The sequence below is a fragment of the Grus americana genome, chromosome 1 (genome assembly GCF_028858705.1).
Source record: "Grus americana isolate bGruAme1 chromosome 1, bGruAme1.mat, whole genome shotgun sequence".
Taxonomy (NCBI): Eukaryota; Metazoa; Chordata; class Aves; order Gruiformes; family Gruidae; genus Grus; species Grus americana.
Genome location: NC_072852.1, coordinates 64847113 through 64860854, shown reverse-complemented (window position 1 = coordinate 64860854; position 13742 = coordinate 64847113). Strand labels below are relative to the sequence as shown.

Sequence of the window (13742 nt, the reverse complement as noted above, 5' to 3'; positions counted from 1 at the left end):
GCAGAGTAGATCCATTTAAAATCAAAAAATCAAAAAATGTATATACACACACATTGTGTGTCTCTGTAAAAGCAGCTGACATCTAGGATGATAAACTCTCTATTTAGACAGAAGTATGCTGCTATCTTCAACAGTTTTTCATTTACCTCTCCTCATTTATTATCACCATCCATATTTGCATGAAAATGAAGTATTTGGTTCTTCAGAGTTCATTCATTTGTGCAGTTCATTTCCCCACATGAAACTTTAGCACCGTGGTATCGCAATGGGTTGTTGAGGAATTGATTAGATCACAAAGAGAGGATTAGAGCTCCAGGTGGGAAACATGCAGCAGGAAGAGATGAATGCCTAAGCAAGAAGCCCTAGTTTCCAAGCAATTGCCATTGGTTTGTTAGTCTTAACGAAGAATAAAGGAAAGAGGAGGAAAGAAAATCTATACATTTCAGCAGAATTGCTACCAGTGCTCATTTTCTAAGAGATGGCAGCAGCTCCTTAAGGACTATTCTTCTTCTGTCAACACTCAGTTGAAATCACAACAGCAGTTAGTTTCACATGCCATTGTTATTTTTCATTGGAAATAGCAATCCAATATATTATACTACTAAATGTGATACACCAAATGAGGCATTTGCAGAGACCTACAGCTCGATGCCTCTCTTCTAGAGCACCTTTCTGAAGCTGGGCTTCTCAAAGTGCTTTACAGCAACAATGTAGATGATTACAGTGCAGTGAATGGATGCAAACTCTGTACATACAACGTGTTTGAGGGAAATGCCTGTTTGGAGTGTCCAGCCAGGACAGTGATTTGCTTTCCTCCCCACACATCTGACTTAGGGCCAGAGTGAGCTCTGCCAGTCCTCTATTCCAGAGGATTTATGATTGGAGACCCCACGCAGTAGCTGACCATTTGCCAGTCACTTGCATGCTGGCAGCAGCAGCTACGATTGTGAAGACCTCGTGGAAAGCTCAGTTCCGCAGGCACAGGCCCTTGTTGCCGTTTTCTGTTCAGAGCAGAACTGACCCATTACTAGGGCAGACTGGGGCCGCTCCAGCCAGGCTGGACACAGTGGGATTTCAAAGCTCAGTAGCAGTTAGCTGCTTGTCTGCTGAACTGATGGAAGAAGAGCACTCCAAGGCATCTCCAGCACTTCCAGGAAGCTCAGTGTAACAACAGCTCAGCAGGAGGACATCTCTAAGACCATGGCAACAAACTCAGCCCTGCTTTGATTACTGTGTTAGCACTGAACACAGCAGGGCCATTCATAGAGCAGGACCCAGCCTCAACCACTTAGGGCAAGCAACTGACAACAAAAGGTCTGAAGCCTCTAAAGAGTAGTTTGTGCAGACTACCCACCACGGCAGGGCAAAATGAGGAGTTTGATATGGTTTTGACAATTATTTGGGGTATTTAGTCACCTGCAACATAGTCATTATGGCTCATACTCTGAAGTTGTTCCAGTGAGAACTGCTGTGCCGTGAAAGACATGCACTTATTCTCCTTTGCTGTAAAGGCCTCAGGTAAGCATCCACCAAACAAGAAACAATGGAGAGCTCTAAGCCTTAATGACCCTACTCTGATTGCCCAACAGGTATGTTAAAGAGACTGGCCTGCAAGAAGCTAATTCTTTTGATTGTTTCCAAAGAAATGGACTAAGGAACAAAATCTCCCCAGGACAAAAATGGAAAAAAGGAAATTTGGGACTCACAGCCATAAAATTTGAAGAAGGAGCACGTGTAGGAGCAGGGCTCGTTCAGCCTGGGTACTGGCAAGGTCAGAAAAAAAAAAAACCATTTGCAGTTCAAAAGACAAGCACAAGCTGCAAGAAGAAAGATCCTGAATACCCTCCAAAACCCGCCTGCCAGACAGAAGAATGCTCCAACAGGCTGAAGAAACTGAGGCTGGGAAGTGCATGCAAGATTGATGATGTTTCTCTAGACAAATTCTGAAGCAAAGAGCAATGCTGGTTACTAGTGCTGTGCAAGGTTGCTGTGTGTATCCTGGGGCTAACCTGATATAATAAACGGCAGCTTCGTGTCACCCACCAGGACTGAAGAACTCCAAACTAAACCAAAAAAATTATCTGTTTCCATGACTTTGCCTCCAAAAGGCTACGGAAGGGGGAAAGGCTGATCAATGATGTTTAGGTCTACAAGGAGTGCTACGGACATGACTGGGTACCTGGGATTCCGGCCAGATCTTGGAAAACCTGCTGACTTGCAAACAGAGGCAGACTGAGAGAGGGCATCTAGAGTGCGCCCAAAGACCTAACGATGTATCCTGTGGTCAGCATTGGTCAAGATTCCCAAAGACAAGAAGGGACCTAAACCAGGAAAACATGGAGAGAAATCTCCATTGGAATGCACCATAGAGGTCAACAGGGATATACAATATCAAACTCTGCCAAAACTCAGGGGACCCAACAGCTCACAAACCCAAGAGGTCTAGATGCAAGACAGCATCTTGACAAGAGTTCAGCATGCAGAAACAGAAATGTGAACTCAAACAGACCCAACCAATCTCCTTGGATTTTCTGTTTAAGAGATTGATGTCTTCCTGAAAATTTTATTGCTGGAACATTTTTATTCGTCCTTCATTTTCACACTTGGTCAAACAGACTTAAAGATGGACAGCTCTTTTGACCCCGTTTGAAAACCTTGGTGGATGTCCTTTCAGATGAGTTCTGCAAGGAATGATGGAAGAGAAACTACAAGAGCTTTTATCAGCAGTGAGCCAGATGTCTCCATTATTTCTTCTCTTTTCAGCTGACTTTGTCTTTTTAATATTTTTTCTTTTTTTCCTCCCCCCCTGCAATACTTTGTTCCAGCCAAGAAAAATGCGTCTTTGCTACTGTTGCTTTTAAAAGTTTTATGTGCGTGTTGTTGGTAAAGTAACAATAATACTTTAATTCTGTAGTATGTTTTTCACTAGGAGAAGCTGAAGCATTTTCTATCAATTATTCTTCACAACCCATTTCTGAAGCGGACATTATTATCCCCAGTTTACAGAGGGATGAAATGGCAGATAGGTTAATTAACTTGCTTAAGGTCATCCAGTGAGTTAGTAATGGAGCTACGAAAAAACCAAGATTCAACAATTCTCATTCCCAGTCCCTTGATCTAACCACTAAGAAATATTTCTTCTCTTCAGCCTTAAGTACTTCATTTAAATCACTGATCATTTCTTCTGACATATTGTTGAACTACAAATTAGTCAGTCTAAATGACAAGCATGTAGATGTGTGAAGATCTACAGCATCCTCTCCTCACTTGCCTGTTCAGCTTCATGCACCCCCTGCTATGCTGAACAACTCGTCTGCCATTCCAAATGGACATGCTACAGTTCTTCTTAAGAACTGTCAATACCATTTCAGGCATCAGTCCGAGGGCATCGCGAGAGAGAGGAAGAGCACTTGCTCTCTTTCCTCAGGAGCCAAGAAGGCTGCCTCAGCAGCCCGGCTCTCCGGGAAAGCAATAAGCTCAAGATGCCAACTGGCTTTGAAAAATAATTTCTATTTTTCTCTTATGCTGCGTCTCCCTCCCAAGTGTTTCCAGTGTTAGACAGCTGGAGCTGCAGTATTTAAGAGCTGCATCTTTGTAGATTTCACTCTGTGGCATTAGTTTGATGAGTGATTTTAAAGTCAAAATATCCTTCAAATGCCCACCCAAAGTCTGTCAGTCTCTTAATACAACACATTCTCCCCAGAGGGATTTGCACTGCTAGACGTCTCCATGGCTCAGCGAGAATCTGTGTGCAACAAAATACAGTTGAAGTTCACTAATTAATCATGATCGCATAAAAAGTGAATAACAAATGTATTCTAAACACAGATGTAGCCAATGCAATTTTACCAAATGCTCAGAGGGTCCTTCTACATGACTCAGATGAAGACAATCTTGTTCCCTCATATCAATATTTATAACAAGAAAATGTTAGAGATCATCTTACAGCATGAGATGATAGTTCTAAGCATAAGACTTAGGAGTGAAGTCGATTACTGTGTCATACAGGAACAACTCAAATGACTCATTTCCAAGATCAAATGAAACAAGTTCAGACTCTTCTTTCTTCCTAAGTGACAATAAACAAGCACCAATGAGCAAACTGGCATCCTGATCTTTTTTTTTTCTTTCTGGGTATATACTTTTGCCTTCTCAGAACAAACTCACACTGGCTAAAGAGTTGCTTTTTTGTCAAAAACCCACCTTAGGGCTATTCAACATTCAGTTATAACTAAAATACATACACAAGAAGAATTAACCAGATAAGTAATCCCAGATCACTATTGATCACATAAAATAATTCCAGATCAGATTACTGCCAACTCTTTGTAAAAAGATCTTCCCTGTACTATATCATGAGGTCTCTTCCCCCCTCCCTTTTTTTTTTTTTTTGCTGCTCTGCATGTGCTCCATGCGTGTTTCTTCACTCCCTTGATCTCTTTCTTTCACAACAGTCCCCATGCAGAGAATGCCCATGTTGTTTCCACGTCAACTCACACGCCCTTAACTCCTTTCTAGCATTTTACCTTTTTCACTCACCCATCTGCCACTGATTTTCTTCTAAATAATTGCTGACAGGTCCAAACACTTTGCTCTGTTTAGAACAAAAAGCTCAGGAGGATCTAACAACACGTCCACAGAATTCAGCTCATCACAAGGCCGTTCCTGTTGTCAGCCTCTGCTGCTTCCTTCCATTCCCTGTTATTGTGATCTCTTAGCGTGTCAAGTCTAATTTGGACTGTGAAAACCTCAGACTGAGTATGTTCATTTTATGTGTCCAAAAGACTCCACGCACATTTACAGCACTACATAAATAGTATTGCATTGGTCTGATTAGACAGGTGGCTTTGCACAGCAGTCTAGATACCACCAGCTTCAGTAACTGGAGGTCTAGCTCTTGTGCACCCCATCTCCATAACTACCTCATCATTCCACACTACCATCAACGTGGATGAGCTTCGCAGGGATGATGGAGTGGGATATTAGTGTCTTCCACTTCTGTCGCCTCCCCACAGTGATAACTAAAAAATTAAGCAAAAAAATACCTTCTGTGACTAGAGGCACAATACTGAGGAGCTTGGACAGCAGTTCAGCCATCCATCATCCTGAATGTTAAGCACCAGCAGCTAAAACAGGCGTGCAGCCACCCCGTACACCGCTGACGGTAATTATTCCTGGGGATGCGTGCTACAGCACCGCTAGGCAGCCAGAAAGGTGACTGGCCTCTCTAACCTGTTCTCATGGCAGGCATCACCTCAGGGAGGGTGATTTGGACAATGTCCTCCACAGTGAAACACGTCACCCAGTGAGCTTAAACTCCCCGGCAGAATCTAGGGAGACACAGAGTCCCTCAGATGAGGTGCACAAGACCATTTATGGCTACAGGGTTGCAAAACAGACCATGCTCCACCTCTGCAAATATGCAGATGCGTTGAACTGTCACTTTGTTGACTGTTGTGACCTTGACATTCCTTCCTGAGTGTCTGTACTCTGCCTTCCTGGCTAACACGCTAACCCTGGCTGAGTGCTTTGCAAGCAATTACCCTCATAACAGCAGCCGTAAGAGTGATATAATAACAAAAATGCACTCTTGTGAGCGCTCGTTTTTACTTCATTCCTGACCTCAGATTTAGTATTTGCATGTTATTGCATGGCTGACAGGAGAAACAACTGATTTGGGAGGGAAAGCAGCAGAAGAAATGCACTAATGCAGACCTGTTCATATACGTGTGCTTCCACCACACCAAAAAAGCCATGCTGGAGCTCCTCACGGGCATGGAGTTATACATTTGTATGCCTGCAAAATGTAGGCAACAACACTGCGTCCTGGAAGAGAAAATCTCTGTACGGTGACTCCTTCCTACTGATCCAGAGCTGTGGTGTATGACTACAAAAAAGGAAGTCAGCTTGCCTGCTGCCCTGATCAGGAACAGCCATAGTTCTCACATCAGCCTAATCCACTAAATATCTCTGGTCTGAAACTCAGCACAGTAACTTTAGACAGTCGGACACCAGGCTGATATTGCTGCTGGAACAGAAATGGAACCAGAACCACACTATTCGGTCCATTTTTAGGTAAATCAATAGCTTGAGGGAAACAGGAAGATGTTTTTCAGTGGTCTATACACCAAATTTCTGAGTTTAGGTAACATGCAAGAAGAATTGGATTATTTTCATTGATGAAGACAAATGAGATCAAACTGATTTAATTACTGAAACAGGCAGGATGATTTACCAAATTGGAATATTAAAATATTTTTCCACAATCCTTTTAAACAAATAAAGGTATTTGAAGATGTGAGACGGTAACAGTACATATTAAACCACCATCATTATTTTAGAGATGCTGAGACAGTAACTTGTCCCAATTAACCCTATTTAGGAGGGGTGGAGATGGCTAGAGTTTCTAAAACTTCTTTTCTGTAACTGAAGGTATTCTAATCTATATGCAATTAAATATTTGGAAACTCACAATGTTTAAACTATTTAACCATGGGACAAAAAGGTGGTGGTTGCTTAGGAGCCAGCAATCACCACTTGATTATAACAAGCGAAAAAGGACAATCCCAGCCAGGGAAATACTCTCTTACACACAGAGACACATTTCAAGAAGACTATCTCTGTCCAGACAAGAGAAATTATGAGAAAAATATGACTCAAAAATACAGACAAAAGTGCAAATGAGAATTCTTATAATCTTACTCCATAGTCTACAAGTCATGATTACATAATTAACAAAATAGACAATTTTGGCTGAGCAGCAGGATGAATGAAACACTCAGAAGTTAAAAACATAGTATAGAATAATGTACAAAGGCAAAAATATAGGAAAAATGCTCTGGAGTATAAAAAAAGACTACAGAAAATGCATGAGTGATGCAACTACAGACAGTAAAGGGGGGAGTGCAGCAATGCCGATGTGTATCACTATATAGAGATGGTAAAATAGCACAGAAGTGGCAGAAATGGTAAAAATTTCTATTCCCTCCTTAAAAAGATTAAAGAAGAGGCACTTCACTATCTAAAAAAATTCTAAAAAGCAGCACTTTTCAGTCCATTAGTAAGAAATGAACATGGTAAACAACATCTACTAGACCAAACTTTTTAAAATTAAGGTATCTAGGCAACTTTTGCATAACAATCCTTGAAGAACTGGCAAAAGAAATCTTAGGAATGTTAATTTTAATAAATCTTCAAATACGAAGGAAATTACAGAAGATCATACCAATGTTCAAAAAGGGCAAGAGAGGTGACTGGGGTGCCCAGGGAAGCGTGGAAAAAAGGAATGAAAAATTAATCAAGGAAAGACTAAGGAATAACAATGTATTTAACGCTAGTTAATACACACTCTTGTAGAAAACAGATCCAGCCAGCCAAACCCCATTTCATTCTTTGATGTCATGACACGTTTGGCTCATAAATGTAATCACATAATTGTCATGTACTCATGTTTGCACAGAGCCTGATTTAGCACCCACTGGCACTGATTAAAAATCAGCATAAACCGAACACCGTGAAAGCTGAGGTGAAGTGGGCTGGGGAAGGGCCGGTGGTGCCGCAGAAGCGGTAGGAGGCCTGGTGCTCGGCCTCACGCCTCTGGGGTTTCCCCCTGCCCCCCCGGCCCCCACCTCGGTCCAGGTCTGAGGGGGGGGGGGAGGGTGAATGACCACGAAGAGCGGGCAGAGAACCTGCCTCGCCTCCGAGCACCCCGACAAAATGCCTCTCTTTGCGGAGGAAGAGGAGACAGGTCGGCTCGGGCAGGCGGGGCCTGGCGGCACTGAGGAGCCGGCTGGGCCAGGCCAGGCCGGGCTGTTCCGTTCCTTTCCTTTCCGTTCCGTTCCGTTCCGTTCCGCGCCGCTCGGGAGAGCCGGTCCCCACGCCGCGCCTCACGGGCCCTGACGTCACCCGCCGCGACGCGTGGGCGGGGAAGGCACCGCGCATGCGCAGCCGCGACCGCCCTCCCCGCCGCCCTCCGGCCCTGCCGCGCCGCTCCGCCCGCGGGTCAGCCTGGGGTCGGGCCGGGTGGGGGGTGAGCGGTGGCCGGGGGCACGGCTGCCTGCTCTTGCCGTTCTTGGAGGGGGGGAGCGGGGCCTAGGGCTGTGTGCAGCGCCCCGGAAGGGGGGAAATGGGCTCCGGGCGTTCGCCCTGTGGGAGTTCGGTCTGTACCGCCTTCCGGGCCGGGATCTCGGGCCCGCTGGGGCTGCCCGGCGGGTAGCGCGGGCCGTTGTCACCGGGAGCCGTTGGCTGCGGTTGCCCCGAAGTGCAGTTGCAGCCCGCGGGTGGGTTTCCATGCCGGCCCCTCTGGAGGGAAGCGAGGCCGCGGAGCTGGAGGGGACGGAGCTTTGCAGGAGGGCTGCGCTGGGCCGTGCCTGGCTCAGGGTCCCTCTGGCCGGGCGGTGCTCCAGGGCAGCCATCTCTTCCCCGTGTGGTCGTGGAAAAATCAAAAGTAATTCTGGAAACGGAAAGTTCTTCTGGCATATGCCAAGTGAGAAGGAAGAGGTCTGAGACGAGCTAGTGGATCAGGAAGAAAAAACCCAGCCTAGGACAGGGAAGCAAGGCTTTGAGTAGCAATGAGGAGTGGGGAGCAGGTGAAGAAGCAGCACTGCATGGTGGTGTCGGTGTGGTAATTACTTGTAGGTCATCCTGAAAATGCCATCGCTGTAAGCGACAAGAACACAACTGTGGTGGTAGCATCTCACAGAAGTGGAGGTCACCCTAAAATAGGCTTTGGAGAGCTCTGGCACTTGGTAGTTTGTAGCCTTTGCCTTTCTCATCTCTCAGACATTCTTAGACTGGCAAGGATTAACAGAGGTCTCCAGCCTTGGCTTGGGCTATTTAGATTACTTTATTGATTCTGAAGTGAAAAGCAGGTCCCTCAAGACCACTGGCTTGCATTGTTTAGGAGTTAAAAGTATTTTCATTTTAAGGCTGCAGTTGGGGAAGATTAAGCAAGCTTTGTGTTTGAGTTGAGTCCGGTGATACATTCACAGTGATGTGATGAAGAGTTTTGGGGACAATTTGTTGCTTTATCTTTGAATGTAGGAATTAGGACTGACTGTGTTGAAATGGATGATTTATCAAGACTTAGTGGTTGTTCCCCCATGTAATAGATGCTAAAGTTGTAGTGCTGCCCTGTGATCATTTCAGAGCTTCTATCTTCTCACACCAGGACTGCTGCCTTAACTTGAGGTCTCCGACACTTTGCCTTCCCTTTTGTTACTCTTTCCATTATGCTCTTTGACTTGGATTACTTGTATTATTTTCATGCTTGATTTTTTTTCCTGCTTCCTCTGTAGTGCTTTGCTAACAGGAGTAAATCAAAGTAGGCGGTTGTAAATCAGGTCTTCCAGTGAGCAGATGTGTATAAGTGAGGTTATGAATGCTTCAGATTTGTGTTATTAAACAACAGGCTGCCTGTTATACAAAAATGGATTCTGCCCTGTCCTGCTGATTACTTTTGTCCCTGCTTCATGCTCTTTCATTTTTTTTATGCTCATCTTCTGGAATCAGCTGTGCAGTACTACTTAAAACAAGAATTTTAAACTTTAACGTAAGTGTAGTGCAGTTGAACGAAGCCCACAATTTCTCTGGAGCTTATGTCATCACTTACTCAAAAAGGCACAGTACAGACAATGTACAGCTTCATGTACAGGATCATGGGACTCTTATTCTTGTTCATTACATCCCATTCTGCAAAGAAAAAGTAAAGGTGCAAAGAAGAGGAAAAAATGGGAAGGGATAGGAAAGCTGAGAGAATACCCTTCTCTACACTCCTTTGAGGGTGTGAATGTTGTCTTTGGTGGCCTAATAACAGTGGTTTTGTCCTCAGAGCATTTTTGTTGCACAGGTGTCTTTAGGTGGGAGATGTCTGAAAGAGAACGGGAAGCTGCTGATGTGAGATTTTCTTGGAAAAAAGAATCTAGCATGGGGGAATGATTTGTGTCTTAAAAAAGAATAGATAGGAGAGACTGAAAAGAGAATGGAGAAAAAGCTGATGGAAATGATCAAGGGAAAGGAGTTGTGATGGGAAAGATCTGTGTGATTCATACAGAGAAACACGATTTATTTTATTTATTTTTACAGTTAATAGGCCATTTTTGCTAGATGGACTATAATAATGTTCACACAATGTTTTAAATAGGGTGAGAAATTTTCATGAGAAAAACTTCCAAGTTGCTTCCTCAGTATGTTTTAAGTGCTGTCTCACCTAGTGCTTGTGTGGAAGTCAGACGCACCACAGTGGACAGCATTTTTGGCAGAGTTTACAATGTAATTGTTTCTGTGACTGGAGTTTAAAGGTAGCTTTAAGCAAGCTGCGTGGGAGCTGCTAATAAACTAGCCATGGTAAATTGTGGTTCAGTGTAGGTACTTTTATAGTCTGTATTGCTGTCTGTAGTGTCCTAGTTAGGCTGCTAATTGTACGTGAAGTAGTGTAGACATTCTTTATGTGCAGGATTATGTACTAAGAATTAGATTGATTTCATGCAAGGACTGCATGACTTCAAACGTGTGATCAGTGTATGGTGAGTTGTTTTGCTTGCCTTAATTCTAGGATAGCTTGCAATGCTCGGTCCTCTTAGAGCTGTGGCTCTTCTGTCTGTGTTTCCTTTTGCAGGAAAGTCCATCTGTCTATGTGTGCCTGCTCTTCCTTGGGAGATGTCCAATGTTTCAAGTTACGCCCTTCGAATGGCCCGGCTGAGTGCTCAGATATTCGGAGAAGTTGTCAGGCCAACGGACTCAAAATCTATGAAAGTAGTGAAGTTATTCAGTGAGCAGCCTTTGGCCAAGAAGAAGGAGGTCTACAGCTGGTACCCTCCTCACAACACCTACTACGCCCTCATGAAGAAACTCCGTTACTTTGGTCTCTACAGGTAATCTCTGTGCTTAGGGGATGGAAGCCGAACTGGAGATGGGAGAGGGGTGGGGGTGTGTTTTGTTACAGTTTTTTCCCTCAAGGGAAAGAGTAACATACTAAAAGGTTTAGTTCAGAATATGAAATAAGCACTTGATTGTTGCACTGAGGGCAAGGAGAGTAAAATAAGTGGCTACTGTCTAAGTAACTTTTCCCATAATTAGAACCTCTTGTGAGAAAAACTTTAGGTGTAGTTATGGGCAACCAGTTATTTAAGAAACAATTCTTGCTTTGGCTTCATGGGGGAGGGAAGAGAGCTTTCTCATAGACAAGAGATGGGTTTGTAGTTCTGAATATGGCAAATGAATGTGCTACAAAAAGGTGATGTTACCTTAACACAAAAATTGGCGCTAAGACAGTCTTACTAGATTCCTCAATCATTCAACAGCTAGTAAGTGAAATTTAGAAGAGAAGGAAAGTCTGTATTAGGCTGGAGGGGTTTTTTAATCCTTCAAAATAAATTAAGTTAAATTAAATTCAAATGTGGTTTAAATAGCCTTGTTAATTCCAGATTCATCCAAACTAGTTGTCTGATTTCTAAATGAATTTCCACAGTCGCGAGTAGGAAAAATTGTACTGCTAAAGAACATCAGCAGGAGTCACATGCAATCCTCTGACTTCAGTCTGGTAGCACTAAAGAAATGCCTTAAAAGTGAGGCTTCTAACCCTGTAAAGTCAAAACAGATTAATTTCTGTTGCTAGTGTCACAGTACTAGCCATCAAGGATTGCATCCAGAATCCTTTTGATTTAGGTGGGCATGCAAACACTTTGGAGTAGCTGTTTGTTGACACAGAAAGCCTCAATGATATGATAGCTTTCTTTAGTCTTCTCCTTCCCCTCCTTATCTCAAGTTCCTTCTCTACCTGCTCTGTATACAGAGAGCTTCTAGAGGATCAGGTTTGCTGGTCAGAAATATGTAATGAAGTGTCGTAGACTGAAAGGGCCTGATAATAAAAAGAAACAAAAAGCTTGAGAGTTTAGAAAAGTTGTATTTAAAAATAGCAGTGCAGCAATCTTAGACCACTTAGGATGCAGTTGTGACTTTAGAAAAATACCTTCACACTGAAAAATACAGGGACAGAGATTAAAGAGAATTTATTAGAACATTATTGAGGATTCATTATCTCTGCCAGCCTCTTCATCCTCCTTCCTGTTTTATTCTCCTGTTAAGATTCTACCAGTAGCTGATGCTTTCTTCATAACTCATTCTTGAAGTCACCTGAGAGCCGTGTCATGTACTGTAATTACTGCTCAGCATGCTCCTGTTTTCTTAGAAGCTAATGACCTGAACTTAGTATCTAGCACAGAAACACAATGTGCTATTGCCAGACTGCTGAGCCAGATGAGAAGGAGGAAATTCTCATTCTTGTCTCTTGCTGATTTTTATATTTTACTGCTCATTTAAACACAGTGGATCAATAAATGCAATGGAAATTATATATATATATGCACGCACCATTTGTTGCTGAAAAGGGTAACCTTGTTAATTCTGAAAGTACCAGAGGAAATCTTTCATGTTATTCTGTCCGAAATTATTGCTAGCAGTAACACTGAGTACATTACAGTGAGTTTCAGTATGGACTTCACTGTTAAAAAAAGTTTTGAGGGTTTTTTCTTTTTCATTATCACACAATTCAAAGAACCTTTCACACCTAGGTATTACAAGAAATACAGTAAACTTTTTTCTTTCTTCCCCCATCTAGGGATGAGCATCAGGACTTTAAGGAGGAGATGAGGCGATTGAAAAAGCTCCGTGGGAAGGAAAAACCAAAGAAGGGGGAAGGAAAGAGAGCTCTCAAGAAGAAATAGTGCCACTTGGACAATATAACGAACTACTGTGGAAATGCTGCAGAGCAGCTGTAACCCAGGCTTTCTGCTCCCAGCTGGAGAGGGCTTGGCATGTGAGCTGCGTGTGGGGCACAAGAAACACACTGTGAAATTCTGGCGTCCATCTTGGGTCTTTGTGGGTTTTCTTGTTTTTTAATTTCTGTAGTTTGAATATACCGTAGCACGTTAGTTTGTCAGAGCCCTCTCTTACCCAAGTAGTAAAAACAATAGTAAAAAACCAAGTGCTCAGTGTTTTTCTTGCAAGCACCTACAGGTGTTTCGGTTTTTCTGGATCTGGAAAATTGTTTGGTTTTCATTGTCTGTGTTACTTTCTTGGATTAAGATCAACACTGTTTTGCATGTGGCCACAAAAAAAATGAAGGTTTCCTGCTTCTACTGCTGCTTGTCATCTGGCCTATTATAATGAGTTTCACTTCAGGAAGCTTTAGTGTTAATTTTTTTGAAGTTACTGTTAGAGTCTATTGTTCTGCATTTTGCATTGGACAATACTTCATAGTCCTTTGCTCAGTCACAGCACTCTTATTGTACCCAGAATATTTAGATACTGCAACAGAAGAGGTTGAAATACAAAGGCTCAAACTGTTTTCTGGTTTGAGACCCCCTTCTAATTGAACTACAATATTTGTTTACTGTAATAAAAGGATTTTGAATTTATTTTGATTGCCTGGAGGACATGTATGAAGTACTTTATAAGATGCCAAACAGTTTTACTGGTATTCAGTATGTGGTTTTATCGCTAAGCTCCTGCAGTGTTGCTAATATTAATGGTTGCGTTGCATCTACCATTCTTACCTGTCAGTCCCTCTCAGGGAACAGAACGTGCAGAATGCAGCTGTGCTGCTCTGCCTGGCCACGTGTGCATCTTCCCTGTGTGTGCCCTGAAACGTCATCTTTTTAATATCCAGACCATGTAAGCTTAGAGGAACATCCCTGAGGTAGTAAAGGAGAGCTATTAAAAATGTAGAGTGACTGGAGCAGAAA

The 13742-nt window shown here is 43.1% G+C and overlaps 1 protein-coding gene across 3 annotated transcripts; it reads left to right on the top strand.

Annotated features, from left to right (window-relative positions):
* The first annotated feature begins 7912 nt into the window (after nt 1-7912).
* MRPS33 (mitochondrial ribosomal protein S33) lies at nt 7913-13411 on the top strand. 3 transcript variants are annotated; one of them, XM_054810247.1, is made up of 3 exons: nt 7913-8001; nt 10616-10871; nt 12617-13411. In XM_054810247.1, exons 2-3 carry the CDS (start codon nt 10657-10659, stop codon nt 12720-12722), a joined length of 321 nt encoding a protein of 106 aa, XP_054666222.1. In that variant the 5' UTR covers nt 7913-8001; nt 10616-10656; the 3' UTR covers nt 12723-13411. The 3 variants fall into 3 exon arrangements, with proteins under 3 accessions (XP_054666222.1, XP_054666213.1, XP_054666230.1); XM_054810238.1 differs by having other exon boundaries at nt 7994-8446; XM_054810255.1 differs by lacking the exon at nt 7913-8001 and adding an exon at nt 8319-10523.
* Nucleotides 13412-13742: the final 331 nt, after the last annotated feature.

Bases quoted from the DNA above. Each gene is read 5' to 3' on its own strand.
- MRPS33 (XM_054810238.1), top strand. From the start codon at position 8,290: ATGCCGGCCCCTCTGGAGGGAAGCGAGGCCGCGGAGCTGGAGGGGACG. The intron at 8,447-10,615 runs GTAATTCTGGAA...TTCCTTTTGCAG, and splicing joins TGGTCGTGGAAAAATCAAAA to GAAAGTCCATCTGTCTATGT. The intron at 10,872-12,616 runs GTAATCTCTGTG...TCCCCCATCTAG, and splicing joins CGTTACTTTGGTCTCTACAG to GGATGAGCATCAGGACTTTA.